At 29.5% G+C, this 27,410-nt stretch overlaps 1 protein-coding gene across 2 annotated transcripts in view; it reads right to left on the minus strand.

The window, feature by feature from the left end:
• The window catches only part of LOC124369056 (synaptotagmin-7), a 250,142-nt gene that overhangs the window by 106,234 nt on the left and 116,498 nt on the right, over positions 1-27,410 (minus strand). Inside the window, exons 4-5 of one of the 2 annotated variants that reach the window (XM_046826756.1) lie at positions 27,159-27,303; positions 6,745-6,765 (exon numbers count right to left, since the gene is read on the minus strand). In XM_046826756.1, coding sequence (XP_046682712.1) covers positions 6,745-6,765; positions 27,159-27,303 — 166 coding nt within the window. The remainder of the gene's footprint in view (positions 1-6,744; positions 6,766-27,158; positions 27,304-27,410) is intronic. The other variant, XM_046826757.1, reaches the window with a different exon arrangement.

A 27,410-nucleotide genomic window follows, 5' to 3' on the forward strand; every position in this document is an offset into this window, starting at 1 on the left:
ATACGTATAAAACGAGAGGCAGAGAGGACTACTGAATTCAAGGTCACGGATTGATAACCTCAGAACTCTTGTCCAAACTAATTGGTATCAGACTAATCAATCGGATCCCTGAAGGAATCAAGCAATTGAACGATACAAATAAACTAAACGCTCGTTCGAAACGTGAATTCCTATCTAAAGCATTGTATTTCGTTGATTGAGTTCACAATTAGTCGCTTTTATTAATTTGAAATAACATTGAAAGAAGTAGAATTATTTCAGTTTGGAATAATACAATTAAACACTTTCATCTTATATAACCGAAAGTTTTTTATATATATGTATATATATATATATATATATTATTATATTATATATTAATTATATTTTTAATTAAAAATACATTGAAAATAAATTTATTTGATTAAACTTGATGAAGTGACGGCTTTTTATAGCAACTTTTTTGAACGATTTATGAGTATTAGCCATGTATAAAAAATAATATAAGCAACTTCTTAGGTAAGTACAATAATGCAGTCTTTGTTGTTTTTGTCTTTCCTAAAATTACTATTTGGGTATTTATGCATACTGAATACTTCAAATATGGACTTAAAACCAATAAACTGCTGGTGTCCAGATATTTGTAGATCTGCCATTTTGAGATTATTCATACCATTTTTATAAGATACAAATCTATGTAATAATGCACATGACTTAGGTTTAGGTACCAATGATAACACTCAAAGGATGCTTTTTCAATTTATCCACCGACATTCTGTATATGCATAAACTGCTGGTGTCCAGATATTTGTATCTGCCATTTTGAAATTATTCATACCATTTTTATAAGATAAAAATCTATGTAATGATGCACATGACTTAGGTTTAGGTACCAATGATAACACTCAAAGGATGCTTTTTCAATTTATCCACCGACATTCTGTATATGCATAACTGGAAATAGTTTGTACATTGTACTAACCATTAAAACTCTGTAGTAACCAGGTTTGAAAATTACAATCCAAACAGTAAAGAGTTAAGGTTTAATGTATTGCAAGAAATCATCAACTGAATGTGCACATTTATAAAACAATGACTTTATATTTAAATTAATACTAATACAGATCACACTTTAAGTCAAATCACTTCAGCATGCACATCAAATCATTAAAATTGCAAACGTTTAAACAAAATAAATCAAACTTGAATTCTAATGTTAATAAATCAAAACAGAATCTGTGCTTTTATAATACGTTTAAATAATAAACTTGCAATAAACCAAAAATATTATTTCTCTAGTTTAATGAAACAGTTCACTCAGTTAAACTGTTAAATATCAATTATAATTTAATCAAGACGTGCAGCAAGCAAAAACCAACGTCAAAGCCTCAAATTGCAATCGAATCTCTTAAAAACTATCATTTGACACTCTATTTAATTACTCCTAATCATCTTCAAATATTTAATTCATTATCATTCATTAGGGGATTTAGCTGTAAAATACTGACTTAATGATTTGTGCAGTACTTGCAGAGTTGTGCTAAGTAATACAAGTCACATTTGCTTAAAGATTCATAATATAAAATCTAAGTTTTTCTTAGATCGATTCATAAACTAGAGTAATTTCAAGTCACCATGCAAGTAAAGCATTCTAACTACAAGATTGAGAACAATTGGGGTAAGAAAAAGTCGTCAATATTCCCTAGACAACATTTATGCAATATGCTCACAGAATTAAATCATAATAACGTAATCTAATAGGAAAAGCCATTTCTAAAACCGGCCAGAAATCTAGTCCCATAAGTACTACTATCCCCATCCCAGACAGTTTACGTAATCTACGCACGACTTGAATGACCAACCGCAAATCGACGTAGTAACCCCGAACTCATCTATTAGATTGGCTAGCAGTTTAAAGCAACAATCAATAGAAGATATACAACTTTTTGTTGATGGCATGTTTTGTCTGGTTTTTAATAATTTTTAAATGCCCCAGCCAAGCAATCGTTATGCATTTTGAATTACACTATAAGACTGGTCTATTTATTAAATTATAATTGTTACTTTTAATTTACCTTATTTAACCATTTTTTTTTATTCAATCCTACACAAAACGTTTAGTATTAAATGATCTGGAACTTATTACATCACGCTGAAATGAAATTAAAGCGAACGTGTTTTATGGAACGTCTTTGAGTTAAACATATAGAATCAAAGTTACACGTTAGTCTATTTGCTGTAAAAGATAATAGAGGGATACCTCAGAAAAATAATGTATCGACCAGATTTATAATCTAAATACTGAATTCCTTTAAATATGCCTAATTTAGCAAGCCCAATCAACCGTTGACTTAAAAGTCAGAAGGTACTATTTAATACAATACAAATTCTTTTAGCAGAGCCTTTTATGTTTCATTAAAATAGGACGAAATATTAAATAGTAATACTGAGAAAGAGAAAAAAACATTTTATTTTGGATGTAGACAAAAATATATTGATGAAACTAATTTAGTCTCTTTTTGGCAATACAGACCCTGAATACTTATTGGTTTTTATTATAAATATATGGCACTTTTACGTAAATATGTATTTTGGGAAATAAAACTCATGATACTTATAGAACAGTTAAAAAATCAGGTAACTTTTTATATGCTTAATGTTTTGTAAATGAATGATACGCCTACATAAAACAATTGTCAATGTTATTAGCAGGTTCATTCTGGTCTGAATTTAAATTAGTTATTAAACGAATAATAAATCAAACTACTAATATAGCAAATAACAAAGTAAAAAATAGTTTTGAATCCAAAATTATAAAACTAAATTTATTTGTTTAAAGTTTATTATTAACAGTGGATTATCTAGAAATAAAACAGGATTTATATTAATTTTCACCATTATATATTACAAAAATTGAACGGTACGTTTCAATGATTAGGATTTGTCCTCTTCTTCAGAAGTCAAAAACCCTTAAGATACACAAAAAAGTTAGCATACATAAAAGCTCTGTATTGAGCCAAGGATAATGTGGATGAACTTTCATTATCTTTCCTCATGTAAACACTAAACCAAATGTTGTTTGTCCCACAGAAGTAGTACTGTCTCTCCTTCTGGCTGACCATGGAGGTATATGTCAAAAACAAACTCCCATTTTTGGATCAGTATGTAATAAGGGTTAGAAACACTCTAAAAATAGAAAACACGTGGGTCCTAGAAATAGTAGATGAAAATGAGCGATACAAGGTGTAGATTGAATCTACATTTTTAATCGAACCATCATAAACTATCAAAAAAGGAGTAGCATACTCATTGTTTGCTCAAACAAGGAATAATGAAGATAAAGACAAGAAAATGAGATACTAAGAAAGAACTGAGAAAGTTTTAATCGGATCTTACAAAAAAACGGACAGTCTTTTGGATTGAAAGAGAAATGTGAGTACTTGTCAGTCCCTTTCATATCGGGATTATAAGATGAAATCAGAGGGGTAGGGAGATTATACATAATTAGAACGAATTTTAGAACTCAAAACCTTGTTAGAGAAAGTTTCGTTAAAAAACCAACCTATGATTACAAAAAAACAAGACTACAAATCCGTGATTACGGTTTAACACGTTCTTAGGGCAAGGATACACAGGAGAGACAACATAACTGTTAAACAGGAGAATTAAGTAGTTACAAACAATGAGAGAAGGGGTTAGTGGAAAATCTAAGATTGCTGAACATCGCTAGTACGAAAGTGATCACATAAATTGAGATGATGCCAACATAATACACCGTGAATAGATTTCTTCAAACATAAACTGATGCATAAAATCTTCATATATAAGACTAGCACATCAGAAGTTAAGACAACCTTCAGTTAAAACTGAAACCACTTCACTGAAAATGGGCCACTTTGGGTATCAAAATAAAAACAAAAAATGGAACGTAAACAAATTGGAAATATAAAATAAACCCAAGCCAATAAGTTTGAACACACAATATCACCTTGATATCAAGAACAAAAACGTAAGATCGAAGGAATCTGCTTATGACCCTCCTCCCACCATCGACGTTGAGTGTCCTTCTGCTCACGTATAACTTTTTAGTTGTCAAACAGACTTCGGCGACGGTATCGCAAACTTATTCATTAGATTTTATTTTGCTGTATTTTTTGAAACGTAATGTTCTATTTATGTAACAATAAGGAAGGAAAATAATACTTAGGATTTTCTTTGTTAGAATTACAGTGTGGGTAGAATAAGTATAAATAATGTATTATGGTTTTAACTTTTAAGCGGAAAAGAAACTGAAAAAGTATATAATAAAGAATTATAAATAGTAGCAACTTAATTTTTTTTTACATGTAATACGGTTTGAAATAATTATATTCAGTTTGCTATTGAAAAATGCATATTTTTCAACCAGTAATGAAGTTTTGACAATAATAAAAATCTGCCGAAAAAATTAAATGAGTTAAAACTGCTACTCATATCTTTTTCCACTCCTCCTAGTAAAACAGTAATTAATATTAAAAAATTATAAAACTAAGTATAATTACTTGGGTAAATTATCTACCAACGTTTATGAAAGAAAAATATTCGTACAACTTAAAAAGAACAGAAGCGATTATATAAATATTTGATAGACTTCCCCCCCCCCCCCCCGACAAAATACAAGTAATTTCTGCAAGGAGTTTAATACAGCTTGCTGTGAATTTCGATTGACCGCCTTTAACGAGCCTGTGTTTATATGAAATACTCATAATAATATATTCCAATATATATATATATATATATATATATATATATATATATATATGTATATGATTTTCTAAGTTGAAGAAGAAGACAATATTAATTTTAACGTAATACTGATTTTAAAAACATGCAGAGGAGCAAAATGAGAGAAAATCTACAAATATATCCTCTGTTAATTAAATAAAAATTATCAGACCGTAAACAAATAAAGTCTACGATTTTGTAAAATCCTGAACATGAAACCTTGATAGAATTTGGCTAAAATAAACTGTTCATGAAAGAGAATAAACTTAATTTGTTTCATAAATAAAAAAATATTTGTTTTTCAAAGTAGAATTTACTTTAATTAACAAACACAGTAGCTTTAACCTTTATACGATAAGTCATCATACACATAACGTAGCTATGATGGGAAGAGTTGATTGAATTTGAATTTGAAGTTTAGCACCAGTCACCCTTCCTCTTTACATTTAAGCTTGATGTCGAAATGATGTAAAGAGTTTATTTTAAGCTTCTCAGATTCAAGGAGATTCAAGGAGTCAAGTCGGCGACAGCGCCAGATTTCAAACGCTGCACTAAGGGAAGGTGAAACTCAACATTCACATCAAAACCGTATCAATTAATAATTGAAATGAAAATTGAAATTTAATATCTATTTAAAAAAAATAAAAATTTAGGTGTGAGCATGTTACTGGCAATTGAATTACGTAAAAACCACTACTTGGAATTTAGTGCTATAACCATGACTGTTTTATTGGGTTAAAAATTATAGAGACCTGGAGAATAACTTACAAACCTCTCAACTTTATATTAATATCGTTATATTTTGTTGGCGTGATGCGGATTACGAATATGAAAACGAGATCTCTGCAGTGGCGTGATCTACTTTCGATGACGTAACAACAACAATGTAAGAGATCAAATGCAAAAGAAGCGATAAAATGCCAATAATACTACAATCAATTACAGCATGTAATGAATCACAAGAAAAAAAATGTATCTTTGCCGTGATAAACACATTTGAAGTAGTTAAATTAAAGAACTTTGAAGAGGCTCATCAGCTGGGCTAAGCTGCCGATGGTATTAAAGTTTAAATGAACCAGCAATTTCTTGCTTTTCTCTTTCTAGACTGTGTGTATAGGTATTGTTAAAATTATCAATCTATAATTTTCTTTTTATGTAAGGAATAAAACTATGCTCTCGTGGAACATTTATTATTGTGTATTAAATGAAATGGCTATTTATTTTGTGTTACCCACGAACATATTATTTTATATTTCTACCTTAGTTTAATCGAAAAAACCATGAGATTTAGAATGTCTATTGAGACATTTAATGTCGGTTAGATTTTGTACAGAACGTTTTAAAATATTTTCTTAGTGTCAAGTTTTGTCACATGTTATTCCAACGGGTTTCTATGTAAATCTGAAGGTTTTCAGTGGTTCACTTAACTTCTTTATGTTTACCGCTTATTAAGTCGTACTATCGATTACTTAAACTGAATTGATAAATAATTATAAAACCTTGATAAGTAGAAATTGAGTGAATTAGTTGAGTGAAGCAGGTCACGTTCAGCATGACCATCAGAAAAGAATATTCAACTTATCTAACTGTGATTCTTTTCTGTATAAGTGTTTTGAAGAATTAAGTGTTAAATCGGAATCGCATTAGATTATTATTAACCAATTAATTGCAGGAACTTCTTTTATAATAGACCCCTCAAAATATTTGAATATATTTTTACAGAACTAAATATAAACAAACATTAAACCGTAAATAATTTCAAAATAACCAACCGATCATTTTCGATACCTTTTGAAATAAATAACAAATTTATTAAAGTATCTGGCCCTAAATTTGAAGGATGTGTAGATAAAATTATATAGTAAACAAAACATAAGCTCAAAACATTCTTGAATAAAATTGCGATCAGAATACATACGTACAGAAAACTGGAACTATTGCTGTGACTTAAAATCTACTAAAGCATTCTTATTAGTTTTTACAAAGCTTTTATTAGCTTACATTTTCTGCTTGGGGCTGCACCTGAAAATTTACACATAAACGTCCATCAATTGTTCTGAAATCATTCTGGATGTGTAAACATTTCAACTTTTGATAACACTACACATTGTATAGTTATAGTAGGTGTCTGGTCTTAATGTGCTATGTATTAAACTACAGTGCAGATATCATATATTATAATTATTGAACTTATGAATGAAATTTGAGCAAATCCTACTAATATGATATTACAAAACCATACTCCTTATACAGTATAGAAACAAAGTAATAATTTCCTCTTAACTTTAATAATTTACGTAATTCAGAAATCTTGAAAGAGTTTTAATTGGCTTACTTAAGATTTCTTTTATATTAATTGTTGATACTGCTCCTTTTGCTAAAATGCAAAGAGGACCAAATAAAAATTGTAACACGTAGATCTTGTTGCTCATTAAATAAAGGAATACATGATATATATGCTGTCTTATGTCTTTATACACAAGAAGAATAGTTTAAAGTTCAAGATTTCATACCTGTGTTTAAATAATAATTAGTCCATTCCAAATCAAAGGGTTAGAACTGGAATAAAACTCATCTGTAAGCAAGTATAACAATTATTTAAGAATTGAATGTAGACTTCTTCTATTTAGTAGTAAAGTGAGTTGACTGTTATTCCTGGTAGTTGATAATTACGTAGTACCACTTTCAACAAATGAGATTTAATATATATATATATATATATATATATATATATATATATATATAAATATTTAACCTCGACATAGGTATTCCATAGTACAAATAAAATCTTCGTACAGTATAAAATTATTTTAAACAGTTTGTTATAAAGTGTTTCAAGATGAAAGGGTATCTCGTTAATATTGTTATTGTAAATAGTGATACATGTATTATGTCTCTTCAAAAAGTCGAAAGATGCCTACAGATTATGTAGAATACAAATTCCACAGTATGGGGCGGTATTACTTGAAGAGCATGGCATAGTACATATGGTCATTAATCCAGCTAAGCATGGTAGTGTAATGTATATAAACAATGAAAGAAAAAGGCTTTAATATTTCGACTAATATTGTCGTTTTCAAAAGGGATACAAACAGTTTATATAAGCAAAGAAAAAAAGTGCAATATAGGACACCATCTCAAAATATATTGATGGGTATATGAAAAAAAGCTCTATTAGTACAAAATAAAACATTATACATGTATAATCAGATTATCTTATGCCATCAAAACACATTATATTTTAATTAAAAAGTTGAAAACTATGAGGATCTTACGGATTTCATCTTACAACTCTGAAACGAAAAATTCTGAAACCTCAGAAACACGGCGTTTAAGGCGTGTATACCGAAGACAACGCCTAATATTAGCTGCATTAGAAAGTGCGTTTAATGAATTTATTCCTTCCTAAAACGCTGAAACACAAAGTAAAGAATATAACAGTATTCAAATCACTATTTATATTTTTGATGTTAGCATATAGAATATGTTTAAAGCCAATATTGCTTTGCTAAACGAGTCTCATTTAAAATTTAAACTATAAAAGTTTCTCTATAAACATAACCAATTTTTATAAAAAATATATTAAAAATTAATACAAACTCCAAAATCATATAGGGATTACATACAAGAGCTTGATTTATTTATTTTATTTCGGAGTTCCATAACATTCGTTTGATTTAATAACAACGGTTTATAAGTAGCATTTCGTAACATTAAAAGTATTAAGGTTTTTGAAAACGGTATTGGTTTGAGTTTTGTTCCTTTTTATAGGCTGGTTCCTAATGGTTTTGTAAGGGTTGTTTCTATTTTTGTAAATTTTTATTGCTTCTCATATTCTCGCAAGTTGGGTGATTGGAAGAACTAAAGCATACTGGAAAACAAACTTAGACTTGTATAATGAACACTTTCCGAGGTTATGATTTTGATTATTAAGAATGTTTAGAGGCGTCAATCCGTCATTTGCATATAGAATATTGCTGTATATTATTACTATTATGTTAATAATACAACTACCAGGTATAAGGATGTATATTTTTACAGCGTTTATTTCCACACTAAAAATGTTTTTTTACTTTTTGAAATGCTCAATTTGCATATTCTAGGCTTAAGGTATTGTCTAATACATGGCACCATTATCGATTCGTGTTTAGATTCAGGCAACAGAATAAAAAAAGTAGTATATTTGGAAGCGCTTCATAATATTCAGAATCTCTTCTTCATAGCAGAATTAGAAACTTGGAAAATGCTACGTAACCTGATCAAAACACAAAATGCATAATCCCTCTGCAATGAGTCAGAACAGCATCCAAGAATTACTTATCATTCTCATTATATACTGCGTCTTAAGTCCCATCCCGCTCGTATTGTCTCTTATGAATAGATAATGAATTATGTAAATATATATATATATATATATATATATATATATATATATACATATCAAAGTAAATCAAGTCATATATATATATATATATATATATATATATATATATATATACACACACACACACACACACACACATTATTTCTTGTGTCATAAAAATTGGCTCGGTAAAATGAAGATAAAATAGAGATGATATTGTTTTATGGTGAAGCTGGGAGAAATTTTTATGGAGTTCGTTTGTTCAATGCAGCCTATCCAGATAGACCAGTAGTCAGGGCATACATTAGGCGTTTAGTTAACACAGTACATATTAACTGGTAACCAATAAGAGATAACATGGCAAAACCAGCTATTGGTATTCCCAGGGAATCCTGCTGGATTTCGGTCAGCCAAAACAAAACCCAATTAATGCTATATTATTCATTGTTTTAGATTTTTTAAATTCCTTTAATAACTTTTGTTACGATTTTTTTCGGAAGTTTTAAAAATAACTAGTGTTTTATCTGCGTTACAATAACTTTAAATGTAACTTAAATTGCGGGGGTTTCATAAAATAGTTTAAACTTTAACTAGCCACCAAATTGATAGATTAACATTACATAACTCTTTTATTTGCCATTTTTCTTCTTTTTACAATACCTTTAAAATAAGGTGTTACTAGAGGTTCGTATTTAAAAATTTTAACTAACTCCCTAACTACCCCGTTTGAGGGGGGGATGTGAAACATTTTCATTCACAATAAACTCCCCAGTTGGTCATATAAACACATCCAAAGTAAATCACTTCATCTATATTCATAAGAACGTTAATGTGGGGAGGGAGGGGGGACTTTTAAGACACCCGGTGTATGTATTACACCTACTGTAATATTTATCATTTACAAAAATGTTTCATCTAATTTTTATAGTGGTACTTGGTTTCTTGAAATAACCGAAAGGCTAATAAGGCATCATAAAAATCATATCTTACATAACACTCAGTACACACAGTTTGTTGTGTTTGTTAAATAATGCACAACATAAAATTATATTTGTTTACACTCTAGTTCGTCTTATTATATAACTACAAGAATAATATGAAACCTCCATTAATCTATAAACGAAAAGCGTCTGTTGCAAGAAGTTTTGACCTATACGAAGTTTACAAATTGGTAAATAATTTACGGTAAATTACTTGAAGACCTTCCAATAAAATTAAGAACTTTTCTTATTTAATGTTGAGTAGAAGAAGTTTGCATGTGTTGCATTGTGCAATGAACAGAATACAATAAGTGTAGAATGCAGCACCTGATATCTAAAAGTAACACGAGTATACCTTCGATGTCTCCGAATATTTAGTCAAACACCTATCTATAAGTAGGTGGTGATAATTAAAAAAAGTACAACAGACGTAAAACATTGCTCCCGGATAGAAAGGAAATTACTAAGCAGAATATAAGAATGATTTTTACAATATCGGCTATAAAGTTACGGGGTTTTTGTCTATAAATTAATATGAAAGAATTAATTAATTATCCTATTATCAATGGTAGTAATTAATAGGGTAAACAATTTTGGTGTGAAAGAACAAGTGTAAGAATAATTTCACGTTCAGTAGAATTCAGAAATAATTTTTTAGATCTAAGGAGCTTTTTATTTGAGTGTTTACGAGTTTGAAATGGTGTAAAAAATTCTTAGAGAATGAGTATAAAAGAACCTGTAATACAGAGGTGGACAGAGGTTAAATGTTTGTTGTTTTTTTCTGTACCTGGTTTAAGCTTTACTTCAGAGAGAGGGAGAATGCAGAAATGCGAATATTTTCAATAGGATAAGTAAGTGGGACATAAATTATTAGGCAGCATAAGATATGGAATGAAGTAAATGTTGTAATAAATTAACAATTTGTTGTAACGAATTAATAGTGCTAATATATAACACGCAAAGGCATTTTAAAATGCGACTTTATGTAAACGGATTTAATTATAGGGAAAATATTAATTTTGACCTTATAGTAAAACACACACACACAAACACACACAAAACAAGGTTTAACAATACAAAGAAAAATTAAAATTAATAGTATCACACATCAGTCAGGGAATCTTTAAGGATGCATCTCGGACCATTGGATGATACATATACTCGTATCATCCCACCGCCATATTAGTGAATATTCTGCTGTACGATGTAAGTACGAGTAGTTCCGTACACCTCACCCGTTTCAACGAGCCCTTGTTATAAGATGGTGTTATTTCCATCCATCTCTCCTGTTTCATCAGAGGCCATCTTATACGATGGTAAAGACGTTCATATCACTCACTGCATACGATTCTTTACACGAGCCATATCTCCACGATAACATAGCGCACATCAAACAGCCATTTTGTATTTATATATAATCTACCTCAAGAATGAATTCAACTTCAAGTTGTTTGGTGCGTGCGGTATTGATTAAATAGCGTGTGGGATATAGGGACTTGATAAGCCAAGAAATTGTAAGCCAAGGAAACCCTCGATACGAGTATATAAAGTACCATCTCTGTCGTGGATCTGCTTTGGACTACGATTTTTACTATCTTTGCACTTTGGAATAACTTCAAAAGCCCAGTACGCCATGAGACTAAAACCTAGGTGTAGAATTTTGTTTATTATAAGTACAGTATATTGTTACTAAGAAATCTTGTTGTTACAGTTCAGAGATTGTTTTGGGAGAAAGCAGGAGAGGATTATTTATTACTTATTGTAAAGCGTTAATATATGACTCTCCATTAGCGCAAATGATTGATTTTATTTGAAATTTAAGCTTGAAATACAATTTAAATTTAGTTGTTCCTAATCAAATTGTATCTTGTGAAACTAGTCTTAATTTTTTAAGCCGTTGGCTTTATTAAATATTAATATCACTCAAAAGGTTAAACCAAAACTAATGCGTTATGAACGTTTTCATCTCTGGTGACAATTATTAGTGAAACTATTTTTCCCGAGTAAAATTGTAATTTACCTGAATTTAAATGATGACACAATATTCTATACGCATCTTCATACGGGCTGAACACTAGTTAACTGAAATACGTTTTATACCTATTTTAACGCCATACAACCAAAGTTTATTACTAATTTATTTAGTATATCTTGCTGAAAACAAGTAATGTAAAAAGTGTTATCTCTGTTTAAGTTCGCTGTTCACACGCCGTAACAGTTTTGTCTGAATATTAAAATTTTTCCAATAGTGTTTACAAGTTGTTAGAACGGTAAATTTGCAGACTAAATTTATCTAAAACAGCAACTTGATGGAAAATGACGATGGACACAGTTAATTTGTTGTGTTTGATTGCAAATGTAAGCTTAATTACGGTTTAAATCAACAAATTGGATAAGAGTAATTGTTCATTGACTTAATAAGGGAGTTTAATTAACACAAAAGTATTGTGGTAACCAAAGGTAGTTGGTAAAATTAACTTTACTACACCACATTTTTAAAACATGTTATTGAAAATTAACATAATATTTATATCTATAGGAAATATTTTATAATATTCTATCAATCATCGTAGATTCAGATTTATTAGTGTATAATGTTTTAGCTACTCTTTAAACCGGAAAATTTGTACTGAAACCCGCAATATTCTGCAACAATGAGTAGTTTTGAGATAAAATATACGATACACTTTATGCCTATATTTTTGTGCAAGAACTGTTTTCTCAAAAACATTGCAATTTGTTCCATGTTCACAATGTCAAAACCATTTATTCATTTACTCTTTCGAGATGCCTAGTTTTAAAGTTAATACCATTTTAATTATGTACCTGCTTTTAAAACTTTACTGTTTGGTCTCTTATAACGCTTATTTTTTTTTCCTGAATGGTTGTTTTATTTTCACGAAAAGGTTTCACGTTGATTAAGCGCACAAAATGATACAATAAAACGAAGTTGGGCTTACATAAACCATACATATTTAACAAGATATTGCAATTATATACATAAAAATACAGTTTTACAATATATTGAAAGATTTAACTCTGGAAAGTCATAAGTAGAGTAGTCTTCAGAGTTTTGTACATACCGCACAGCAATGCAAACGTTTTTAGTAAGCGAAAATGAGCCTGATATATCATTTGAACAAAGTTAGATACTCTCGACAGTCGTGCCTGTAAAAAATTTACAAAACTAGGTTCCTTTAAAATCTGGCTTCCTGGTCACATACTAGCGAAACGAGTATTGATTTGCAGTTCTGGCGATTGGTTCTGAGCAAAAATACAATTTCAAAAATGTTCTGTTGAACCATTGTGTAACTTTGTATATCCATTATTCTATTTCTTTATCCAATCTCCTTTTGTCTTACTTAACTGTAGCTGCCAGTTACAACATCAATTCATGTGCCATTTGTGTAACGCTTAGAATAATAACTTATCATGGTTCATTTTTCTACTCTCCTATTTATTCCCATTCTACAGTAGTATTGAAAAATATCAATACCTTTATTATATAGTCTGATTAAAGATTAAATATTTTATTTTCAGTTTAACACATTTACAAAAGAGCTCGGGGTTGCTGCTCACAATCCCCAGTCAGATATTTATCCTCTCTTTTCCATTCTCTAATCCTCATTACGCCAAGGAACATTAAAAGCTACCACATGCTAAGAACCCCAACACCAACCCATAACTTAAGTTAGATATGTTAGCCATTATGGACTCGAATAGAAAGATTGCATGCGATGAAACTCTTGATATTATTAAAAAAAGACAAGTTTGTGTTAGTTCAATGCTCTCATGAAGATTTGTGTTACTTTGGAGAGAAATCGTTGTAGTCTATCTGCAACAATATTCTCAAATATCATTTATATGATTCTAAGAGTAGATTTTCTTCTAAAGTCATAACAAGTATTTATAATCGGTATAAATACCACTGCCATAAGATGGTTGCAAATTCACCTGCCAATTAAGTTAAGTTGAACAGCGGCACAAGAAAGATGTCATATATACCTTTTAAATTGAACACAGTACACCGCCAATTTCACACGTCTGGTATGGAATCGGTACGGGGGTAATGATAATATGTGAAAAACTACCGGATGCCGTCTTTCATATATGTTTGCTAGCTGAGATTCCTAGCAAAACTTTAACATCGTCACAATAATGATGAGCGGAAATGAAGTAATTTAAACTTATGTCCACAACAGAGTTGCGTCTATGACGATTCCTACGTTCTTAGGATTAATAGCTCAGATTTATTCACCGATCTGTTTGCCTTTCATGATTTATAGGCACAACTGTTTCCCTTATTTTATATTCAAGTTACGGCCTCACTTACCCCAAAGATAAAAGAATAAGAAATAAACTCCAAATGAAACAAGGTTAAAATCTGGTATAAATAAAGCTTTTCATAATAAGATTAACAATTCAACTATTATATAGTTTTGAATATTAATTCCAAAATCCACAATTGTACGTAATTAATACGGAATCTTCTTACTAAGCAAATATCCTTAAATTAGATTCTAAATAGAGTAATGGAAACTATAACCGGTTACATTTATTTTTAAAGCACACTAAAATGTAGTTTTATTTAGCCTTTATCGTTAACTTTTAGAATGGTTCTTTTTATTTTTAATAATTACTATTCAATTAAGTTTTTATATAAATTAGCAAGTTTCAATAATTATCTCTAGATCATAATAAAAACCACAATATTTATATGTCATTTACTTAGTAGTGTATTGTTTCAGGAACCATTAAATTCGAATATATATATATATATATATATATATATATATATATATATATATATATATATATATATATGTATATATATAATTTAAACGGTCTGTATGAAGATAAATGTAATCTTAAAACATTTTTGGTAAAGTGTTTGTATACCGAAGGGGAATTTTATAAATATAAAATTGCAACATTTTTAAACTTCCATGATAAACTCACTTAAAAAGTTAAAATAAATAATATCACTTTACAGAAAGTTATTGTGAAAATATAAATAGCATGATAGTGTAAAATGCTGCACATCTGCTAAGTTTCTACACTGACCACTGTACCTTACAATTATACTGACGAAACAGTAACGTATATAATCCGTATACGACAAATTGTTTATTGGAGAGCTACACAGTTTTCAATACGAACAGATCATATTTCCTCAATAAAAATTCGGCACAAATAAGACATTAACACTTTGCCAAGGAACAAATTTCAGTGAAAGTAATCAAATACTTGACTACCATACCCGGTAATTTCATACTAAAACTTTAAATAAGAGGAACTCTCTGAACAGCCTACCAATATAAAAGATAAGTATTTTTTCGAAGTCAAGTTATAAGAAACTGTAAACCTTTTAAATGTAACTAATAGCTTCTAGTGAAGAATGTTAGGTATAAATATAACTTCTACAATGCAATAATAGGTAAACAAAATTTTATATTTATTGTCTTCTTAAATAAATTGCGATTTTTAGTAACGGAGCTAATTTATATTGTTACCGACTTTTAAATTTAAAACGTTTGTGCAGAAAAATCATGTGTAGGAAACTCTTATTACATTTTGCAGAATAAAAACAAAGTTCAAGACTTTTAATCCCTATTATATTTTTGCAGCTTTTTAAATGTTGAGTTTGCGTTATTTGGGACTATCAAAATAAACATGTTAATTTGGATATCAACCATCTTCCTCTCCTTATAATAGAAACGGATAAGAACAGTTTCAACCAGTTACCTAGTTTATAATTCATAACAAAAGTAGTACATTTATTAAACTTATTTTTTTCTTAATTTATTTATTAATTTATTATTCTTAACTTATTTATTTTAAACTTATTTATTTTTAAACTAATTGGTGTATACGGCTGTTTAGGTATATATGAGCTCTAGGTCTGTTCACATTTCCTTTCAAGGCCCGTATAATATTATAGGGTAAAAAGTAAGACGTAACATAAGTAAATTGAGGAAACAATACTTTTTGTCATGTACATGAAACGAACTAATAACTTGTATTGTTTGTACGATTAAATAGAAACAAAATTATTGCCAGAATGCATTGTGTATTATATGAATATTTCTTTTGTATGTAAGTATATCTTAGGCTCTCTAGTTTTGATAACCCAAACATTTTACTGGATATAACGAATTCAGATATATAATAGTAACGTATCATACCAAATGTTCACGCCTTTTACCGCCATTTTAATATAACTATAGCCTATTATCTTATTCCAGACCAAAGCAGCAATTAATTTCCTGACATCCATAACTTATTCTTGGCTTTAAGATACAACCCCTTTTAAGATTGATAGCTGTAAGTAATTTTTCTAAAGCATCCAGAACCACGTACTGTTGTGACCCTCTTTACCCGAGGTGGACTATTAAGGATGTCCTTAAACGAAAGAACAAGTATACTTCTGATGTTATTGTGACAGACTTGAGTGCAAGCTTAAGTATGATGCACAATACAGTTTTGTATGCGTTGTACTGCTCTTCAGAATTGAATATGACAGAGTTGAGTGAAAGAAAAAAAGTACAGTAGGATTACTTATGCTTGTCCAGCAGCACTTCATCATCCAATGCGAAAACTGTATCAAATAGTTTTTTACAAGAAAATGTTTAACAACGAAAGTGGGTTAAATCAATACTAGGACATTTTAAGATAGTAGACCTTCAACTTGGATTAGATACATTTTACTCAGGTGATAGTGCCGCACTGGCAGTAAACCACCTGGATGCCACGTGTAACAACTGGTACGTGAAACTTTCCCTGTGGCATACATTACTGTTTAAACGGACCGTAAACAAATTAGGCAATTACAAAATTTGAGAAATTCAATTGTTTTACCGCTGCTCAAATGTTTTTATTATTAATGCAACGAATACCTTATTCTACTACGAATAATTAACCACAAAATTACTACCAGAATTCAATAATTATTTTATTACACAATTATGCATGTCAATTGAGGCCACTGTTTTTTAAAAGTGTTAATACTTTGACACAACCACATTATTTTTGCCTTTAGTCAAAAGCTTCTCCTCCTCCCCCAACAAGAATGTGAACATAAAATGTCTGTAAATGTTGGAAAGTAACCATTTCGTTTCTCTGTACATGGAATACATAATGTTTTAAAATTATTTTTAACTTTAAATACATTTATTACAGTACTTTTTTCGATTCGTAGCAAATTATCAGTTACTATTTTATGAAAAAAGATTATGTTTGAAAACAACCATATTCCGCACCTTTTACCTCAAGACAAAGCCAAATTCGACTACTCCACATTTTAAACAAAATTATCTTAACACTTAATGTGATGTACACTTGACGGTGTTTTTTTCAACGGGAAAATCAAAAAGTAGTTCAGTAACAGCAAGCAATGTTTGTGTTACGTACGAGAAAAATTTGCAAAATATAAGATTAATATCGAGTAATGGACATATCTTACATGACACGGTACGGTTTTCGAATAAAATTTAAAATATTTTTGTATTTTGCTATATTTGACATATTATTCCTTGGAACCGAACGCAACTATTGATTGCCGATAAAAAATTATTTATAACTGAACGTAATACATATAATTCTACTTTCATAGCATTGTATAGTGTTCTCTTGTTTTAAGTTTACTCTAAACCCCAAACTTAGGAATTCATGTTTGAGTACCAAGATGGTATTTTATGTTAACTTATTATTACCTTTATAATGTTATTGATAACCAAATAAAATGTACAAACTTCAAGATATACGAAACTCCTCTTAATTTATTTTCTATAATTAAACAACTTTTAATTTTTAGGTAACATGATATAAACAGTACTTGCAGTTTTGAAATATCCATTTAATTTGATTATTACGACGGAAGTTTGTAAATTATATAGGAAGATTTTGTATATAGAATATTTAGAATTTATTAAGCGATTCCATTAAAATACATTTTATAATAATGTGAAGAATACAACGAAAAAAAATCATATTAGACTGACATAATGTTACTTTTTCGTTCATCATTAGGGGTTATCCACTAGAATGTTGGTTTAGAGTTAATCGTAAATCAAAATATATAAAGCTTTAAAGGTCAGCTTTGTTTTTGACAGCTCATGTGAAAGTAACGTCCTGTAGTAGCTAACCCAGACTGTAAACAAGGACGTAAATATTCTGAGCAGACTGTCCCAAACGATTAGCGGGGGTCCATCAAGCTATATCCTGACTGTACTGTACACTATCTCGGTCGATCTCTGCCCTCAGCCCTCAACTGTAGTCGCGTCGACCAACCACTTGTTTGCTGCATTCATGCGATCTTTCAATAGAATATTGCAATCTCAGCGGATAACCTAATCATACAATAATTATATTACTTCATGTTGTAAAACTATTTCCATGAATGAAATGAAACTATTTTACTATAAATGAATATAATTAACGACCTCTATTTTACGATAAAATTTAACGCTGTACCTAAACCAATATTGAAACAACTGTTTATTGGTCCACTAACATAACAAACTAAACATTTGTAATAACAAACCATGACGTAGATTAAATATTTAATCAAATAAAGTTCTGCATTCCTAATTTATATCAGTGGATTTAAATTTGTGATCCAGCATTAAATACTTGTTGAATATGCTGACGGCACTACTCTCTGTTTCAAAGCAAAACATTGTAAGAACTAGATAAAAAAGTCACAACGTTCATGGAATTAAATTCATGCATTCAGTACTTTGTTGAAATAAACTTGAAAACAAAACAGGCCAAATAGAAATTTCTGCCTAAAGGAAGAGATCTTTCAGAACAGCCAGCTGTATTTGTTAATGATGTCCTTTTTAGAGGAAACATACTCCACAAAGTCTCTAGGAATTTCATTGACAGAGGATAGGCCTGGGACGACCTCGTCGATAATATGTGTGCTAGAATTTCTGCTTTCCCTTAAGTTTTTAAAATTGCCTACTACAGCCTAATTCATCCTTACTTCGCGTATTAAGTGAGACTTTGGGGAGGCTGCGCAAAAAGAATGTCGGAAAAAGTCTTCAACCCCCAAAAAAGGCTCTCAGATGTTAACTTACAGAGAGTCGTCTAGGGGAACCTTTTAGAAAGCTTGAATTTCTGACCTTGCTCGCCTTTAAATATTTGATGTGGACATGTACTGCAGATAAAAGTGTCCTACGGTTCGTGGCGGAGACCTTCACCGATATGACACAAGAGGCAGGGGCATCTATTGAGTCCAACATCACAGTCTGACGCTGCCCCAGTTAGTGTCAATCAATAAGCTGCTAGAAAGTATAGATATATCCAACAATCAAAATAAATTTAAAACTCGTCTAAAAGCCTATTGGTGTCTAGTTCGTTATGCTCTGTCTATCAGTTCATGATGAGCCACTGACATGTATGAGAGGCATAGGATCTGAGGTCAGTGAAAGTGTGCTTGAGTGAATGTGTGAATAAATAAAGAGATTTACAAACAATAATTTATTAACGTTTGCGATGTAACATAAAATTGTAAAAATGTAATAAAAATTATTTTATTTGAGTAAAGCATTGAATCGGCGTATACGTATATAACATAGGCTCCCATTTGTTGAAAGTGTATGATTTGATAAAATGTAATTAAATTATTTTTTATTTCAGGTAAAATAATGATAGTGTAAAAACTTTTAACAGCGAAACATGAAATATCTCATCTATCTGGGATAAAGATAGATTTATTGCAGGCGAAGACTTTACCAAATATTATAAAGAAGTTATTTTAGGTTTTACAGCTAAGTCTGTCAAAAGGTAGACACGATACTTATTAAAATATGCATATCGATAGTTAATTCTTTTAAGTTCTGTAGGAACCGTGGTTAATGCTAACCTAAAACACAATACTGGAATTTTCTTGATTTGGGGTGATTGCATCTTGAATCTTTTGCAGAATATGGTATAAATTGTAAAGAATTTTCTGGAATAATAACACTAACCTTTGTTATAAAAAAATTTGTAGCTGATATATGATAATTTTGTGTAATTACGTCATAAAACTTTGCAGAATATAGTATACATTGTAAGGATTCTATTTGTATATCTTTTTTCTCTGTTGTTCTTCAAAGTTTTGGACTAATGTAGTCAAAAATTGTTATACATATCTACGGACTTGTAATTGTAACAATATATACTTGTGTGAGGATTTTTAGTTTATATAAAAGTTTCACAAATGTCAGAAGAAAATCCATCTGTTCTACAATTTTTAACATATAAGAATAAGTTATCTTGCTCTTAACTTTCGTGTTCATTAGTAAAAAATAATGGTAACGTCTCAACGTGTCTAAAAACATATAAATTGCGTCTAAATATAAATTAATTTGTATATATAAATTATAACTTGTATATATATATATATATATATATATATATGTGTGTGTGTGTGTGTGTGTGTGTGTGTGTGTGTGTGTGTGTGTGTGTGTATATATATTATCAACTTAGTTTTTAAGGTAAGTTCTGCCTAAAAATACAGTGTTTTTATTGCACAACTGGAATTTTGTGTTTGACTTTGTGAATGATACTTCTAGACAATCCTTATAAAAACTTACATTTGATTATAAAACACTTTTTTCTGTTTTATGATAAAGAGAAGTTACCAAGGGTGTGGTTTGTTTTAGTGAACTGAGTACATGGGCTAGGGATGGGAATGGGAATCATTTCAGTAATTAAGACCTCCAGCGGGAACCACGAAGACAGCATTTTAACGTCCAGGCCCCAAACTTTGTTGTAGTTAGCTTACAACTGGATGTGCACAACATACAAACGCACTCATACGTGCATGTCCACTGAGAACATAGCAATGGAACAACCTGTACACTGGCTCAAGCTTGTTTTTCCTCTAGGCCAAATTTAAATGTTAAATTACTTATTTTATTCTTATTTTGAGAATAGACTAATACATAATATCATAGTATAGTAAGTTTAGAATATATTGCATACTATTCTATTCTAAGAATAAAAATACAATAATACTGCTAAATATATACGGTACATATTTAGTCTATTTTGAGGGACATGTTGATCTGAGATTCCAAGGGTATATATTTCTGTAAGTATGATAGTCCTCCATATATAGATACGAATGTTGATATAAAATGACTGTATAACGTGAGGGAAGAGCAGTGAGTGACAAAAAGTTTGTCTCTAGACGAGAGAAGCGTAAGACGTCGTAATATTATTGTGCGCTTTACGAAAATGTATTCAGCAAACGAGTTATTTTCACAATTTCGTCTCTCACTTACTACTCCACATGTTTGATAGAATTTTGTTTCACACCATTCAACTTTTAGCCTTAAGAAAATAGTTTTGACTTTTTCATCAGTTTCTAAACCATTTTTGAAAGTATAATTTCGGATACATATACTAGTCTGATTGAGGTGCAAAATGTAGTTATTGCAACCAGAAATGTTATAAAATGAATTGCTAAATGAAGTAAACTATTACAAGAACATGTTGAATTGTTCAAATTAGTTACACAGTGCTTGTAAAGAAACAAAATATTAATCAATAAAAATTCAACAAACTTTAATATCCTCAACCGTCATTTAAACTTGCTCATTGAGTGAACATTGGTATCTATTTCTTTCTAAAAAATTGGTCCAAAAGTTGAGGATTCTTATTGATAGATTTATTAATTTATTACCAATCACTTGATAACACCATTCATACTTATCTAATTGAGACTCTTATTGTTCTCATAAAGAGCAATGCTCTCTTCCAGATTATTATTCAGTTCATGGAAACCCGCATGATATTCTAATGTCACATCTCATTTCTAATTTTAAGCATTTACACCCTCACTCTCAAGTTTTACTGAATTGCCCAAGCTACACTTTATATTTTTATATGAGGAAAAAACTAATTAAAATTAATACTATCCTATGTTATAAGTTCTGTGAAAACTGTACCAGAAGCAGTACCGAATTATATGTATTAATAACCTCGAATAAGGGAATATTATTAATACGAATACGTTTAGAAGAATCATTGAGTAGAAGAAAGTACACAATCAAGGCAGCCATTAGCGGAAGTGTTTGTAACTATCCAGGATTAGTTGCACTAACCCAGGTGGTTACACTCAGAACAGTTACAGCAACCCTCGCGAGACTTGTAACCAAGTTTTGTGTGAAACATGTAGCAGCAGCAGAGACCACGAGTAACAGACACCAGTAGGTCTATTGTGCTATTGTTCTCTGGCACAAAAGAAGGAGTGTGTTAAAATGGACTGTGGTTTACTCAGTGAAAATCAATGTTTTCTGATCACTTGTTTGAAATTGCGTGTTTATAAGTTAATATTTAGTTAACTCCTACTTTATTCCTAGTGTTGGTGGACTCCCTCAGATTGATTCTGAGGTATATCTGGTTCTAAATTATTCAATTCATTTGATCCTGTCAAAAGTATTACATCCTCAACTTTACTTGATGCCTTAAATAGAACTTATGAACCTAAGAATTAAAGTGTTTGATGTATACAATGTTGTACGTGATAGTATTAAACACTCCTACGTATTTACTATTTATTGCGGACGGAGTAAATAACATGTCACAGCTTTTAGGAAAAATTACTTTAAATTTGTTCTAATCTATATGCTTGATACATAAGCTTAATAAAATGTTAAGCACGGGGCATGTAATCAGGTGTATTTAAAATTTATTAATTTACTATGTTATAACTGATATGACAAATAATAATTTCAGTAAATATTCTCGTATATTGTAGTGAGATTTGTACTAATATAGTATATACTGATGATTTACTTCTTTTTATTATAGTTGGGGGGTTGCTGAACAATTTGCGGTTTTATTTGGGAGGCAAGGAACCTCAATAACGGTTGAGAAATGGTCCAAGGCGATGGTTGTATTATACCCGTTTTATGATTTAAATATTGTAGAACTTTATCATGGTAGAACGTCTGAAACAATTTGTAAAAGGAGAGTATATTTATTTTCTTAAAACGAAGTGGGCAAACAGGCTACGACAGTTATGACAATTTTTTCTTAACTGGTTCTTGACATAAAATCTAAACATTTCAAACAGTGTTTCATAGATTTATTATATTCTAAATTTTTATCATAATATCAGAGAGAAGAATTTTCAAGAGCAGAAGTTCAAAGGAAGTTGATAAACTAACCGCATCCTTCCTTGTTCTTTAATATATTAAAACGCTCACCGTAATGTCCCACTCTGTTACAAACACTCCCAATCGACTGTGAGAATAGTTTCCCAAAAAGAAGCCTCGCAGCGATTATTAAATTTATTCAACAAGAGTTCATTAATAATGAAATTTTGTGTAACGTGACTCATAAATTTATGAACAGTAACAATTATATTTTAAAGAATCATTAAGACATTTTAAAATTTTACTCGACAAATTCAGTCATAATACATTTTTTACGTACAACCATTAAATATAAATTATCTTTTTATGTATTTATTCAGTGTTTTTAATATCTAAAACAATAAGAAAATGCGTTCTGTAAATGAAATTACAAATATTCTAACTATAATGGTTGTCGAACCAAATTTATCTTTATTTCCTTTTAAAATCAAAATTCGAGATGTATTAAAACAAAATAATATATATAAAATAATATATATATATATATATATATATATATATATATATATATATATTATTCTGTTTTAATAAATTTAACTTCTTCTATTTTTTAAAGGTAAATTATTCAAAAATGCAACTATTCTAAGAACTCCATTTATTAAGAACATTGTTTAACATGCAAATATAATTTCAAAAAGGACGAATATTTGTTATTCGATGTAAATAATTTTAGTGTCATTAGATTTGCGAAAATCTCTCTAAAACTGTTGTACTTGCCATTCTTGAGAAAAAATGCTAATTTTTTTTATATAATCTAAGATTAAAGGTCTAGCCGCCATTTTGAAAATATTAAAGATAAAGATGAAATTAGTTTCAGTAATTGGACTTGTTATCGTAAACAATTGAGTCAAATTTGTTATCATTTAATTTATTACTTTTTAAGATTATTTATTTGTATAAAAATCCATATAGACAGATAAATGAAAAAGTAAGCATCGGAAACCCATTTTCATATTGTGGAATATGTTTGTCATCACGTGAGCAATAACGTAGTATACCTTTGTCTAGTTATGGAACACTGTATTAAGACCACATTCATTAATAAAAAAAGCATGAAATTGAAAGTTCAAAGGGAGTAGTGAAACAATACTCCCTTCATTTATACCACTACACCTATTTATTAAGATATTTTACAATCTTTTTATTATATTTTTAAATCAGAGAATATAAACTTGATTCAATTATACATTTAATGTCTTTATATACTTTTATAAGTGTGGTAATAATACACCTATTTTTGTTTCGAAGACTTTTTTCATTATTATAAAAAAGACTTTTTATATTATAACTTAAAATCAAAGAATATAAACAAGATGCATTGATAAATATAGTGCCCTTATGAATATTATTAAGGTATCTATCTATAGACACCGTATTAACTACATAAAAATTGTGAATTTTTTCAAATCACCAACATTTTATTAGTTAATTTTAGTTTGTATTTTAAACATTAATTCATTAATAAAAAGTTCATTTACTTCATTACTAAAAATTTTGAAGGTAGTTGGGAATCGCGTATTCCTTTATTCCAGTAAAATTTTTGAATATTTGTCGTCGTTCACTGTAAGAACCACAGTTACTTTATTCTTTCTTTAATATTTATAAAAAGTTTTATTTTCATTTTATAACAAATTTCCTCTAGAATCTTGAATATTTAGAAAAATATTTAAATTTCTTCTAGTATTTTTTCAAATTGGAATATAACCAATTTCATCAGGTATCCCACTAATTTTAGACCAAAAAGCAACAACAACATCAAAATGTCTAAATTTTGGATTTCCTGAAATATTTAATAAGTTCTTACAATCTCTCTTTTAAATGCTATTAAATTATTTATCATTAACTAAAAGTAAATTGTAACAGGAGATTACATTTGAATATTTAAATGAACAATTTTTTTTATTTTATAGTAATTTTAATCTAATTTTTGAAGTTTCATGTGATTGGAAATCGTCAATAAACCTTATATATTATCTAAAGAACAATATCCTTTTGTAAATTCAGAATATTTATAATATCTTTTTATCATTAAAAAAACTAATAACCTTATCTTAAACAATATTTAATTCAAAATTATCAGAATAAAACCATAGTCAATCGATAAAATTATTGTGAAATTTATTTCTAAATTTAAAACTAATTTAGAATAAACCTGGAAAATTTAATTTTGAGATTTAAATGTGCAATTTTTTGGAAACAAATAGATCAAATAAAACTACAGACATGTAAGGAAAGGAGAGAGATCAACCGATTTAATTAAGTATTTACGATTTGAATTGCACGTACCAGGCTATCAGTATCTGGGACCTGCAAAAAGCTTGAAAAAAATAAAAAGAGGAGTTCTCGAAAAACATAAATTAAATAAAGCTGCTATGGACCATGACATTTCTTATACAATACACACAGATACTAATAATAGACATATTAAAGATAAAATTATACATGATCAAGCAATTGACGGACTTTTTTTCAAAAGAAGCTAGTTCAAGTGAAAGATTTAGTGCATTTCCAACAGCTTTAAACATTTCTTCTAAGAAAATTAGAAATCTGTATTGAAGAAAATTTGAAATTTCAACTAAGTAAATGGAGAAAACATTTATGAACGTAAACTTCAGCAACATCTACCTGTAGTATTCAATAAAATTTAGTTGTATAAAAAATTAATAAAGATGTCATATTTTTAAGAAATAGATAATACAATAAACTTGGAAACACAATAAATAAGGGAATAAAAATTGAATTTTCTTATAATCAGATGAAAGAATTTAACAATGGTGGGTTATTGAAATATTCAACTTCGTATATCTGTTTATGATTAATTTGTACAATAATTTTGTAAGTATTGTGACTTTCCCCAACATTACGCCAGGAATCTCATATATATATAAATTTGATTATATCTAGAATATACGATATCTTATCATACAAATATGAAAGAATATTGTTATATCTTTACTACAAAAACAGGATTCACAATGGTTAGTGTGAAATATTACCAACACACAAGCGTTTTGTCAGTGAGGCTTCAACCCTTTTGTACCAAGTCCTTTCATGCCTTAAGGTATCAGCAATTGTAACTCTGGCCTGGCCCTCTTTAGTTCGTATATCTTTTAGATTCTTAGAAATATCACATAGTTTTCAATTGTCATTATATGCAATTTTTACAAGTTACACAACAAAGGTAGTAATGGTTAACAGTTCGAATTAGAGTATGGTGGTACCTAATGATTTATAAAAAATAAGCTTCTAATAGTAAAAAATTGAGTTTATTATAGATAAGATTTTGAAAATGATATTTTAGAATTTAAGTAAAAAAAGTTATTGAATCGTCACAGATATTTTAGTAGTATAAGATTCAATGGGTTTTCAGATAATTTTATACCTGTATGTTCACAGTTATTTAGATTTTTTATTTAAAATTGTAAATAACCAAATGCTTAAATATAGAAAAGTTATTGAAGCTCCACAAAATTGTTCATTTTCCAACAAAGGTATAGTAGGTGCAGCATCGAATGACTTTTAGTATAAAATAATTTTTAATATAATAACCGACCTCAGAAATACAACTAAGAAGCATTTCTTAAACATGAACCTCTTTTAGAGCACGATATATTAATATAACTGTATAGAAATGTTGTATGATGTCAGGATACGTAAAAACCGTTTGAAATATTTATTCAAAGTGATTTCATACTGAAAATATCAAATTTTAGAAAACATTACTGTGGTCGTATAAATGTTTGTTTAGACTTTATTTATAGAAAAAGTTACTCGTAATCAATTTTATAAACGCGCTTCTAATAATTCTTTAAGTTATTAGGAAATATGTTTAACAATGCGTATCATTGGAGGTTTACTCTTTCGAAACTGTCATAGTACTCGATAACACATAACACCTGGAAACATACAGAAACTTACCGAAGGGTGATCGCCTTTAACATTCTGAAGAGCCTTGTTGTGTGCAGTAGGTGGAGTCTTGACCTCAGGGTTGCTGGTGGATGAGGAGGTAGGTTGTCCCGGGCCCCCAGAAGCAGGTGACTTACTGCCTGGACTGCCTGTTGTCCTGTTAACACATAAATACTAAGTTGTTATACAGCATACTACTAAACATAAATGCCAATTTATGAGGTTTTTTTATCTTAATCGTAAATAAACATATGCCACAGAGTC

This window comes from Homalodisca vitripennis, chromosome X (assembly GCF_021130785.1).
Source record: "Homalodisca vitripennis isolate AUS2020 chromosome X, UT_GWSS_2.1, whole genome shotgun sequence".
In the NCBI taxonomy this organism is placed as follows: domain Eukaryota; kingdom Metazoa; phylum Arthropoda; class Insecta; order Hemiptera; family Cicadellidae; genus Homalodisca; species Homalodisca vitripennis.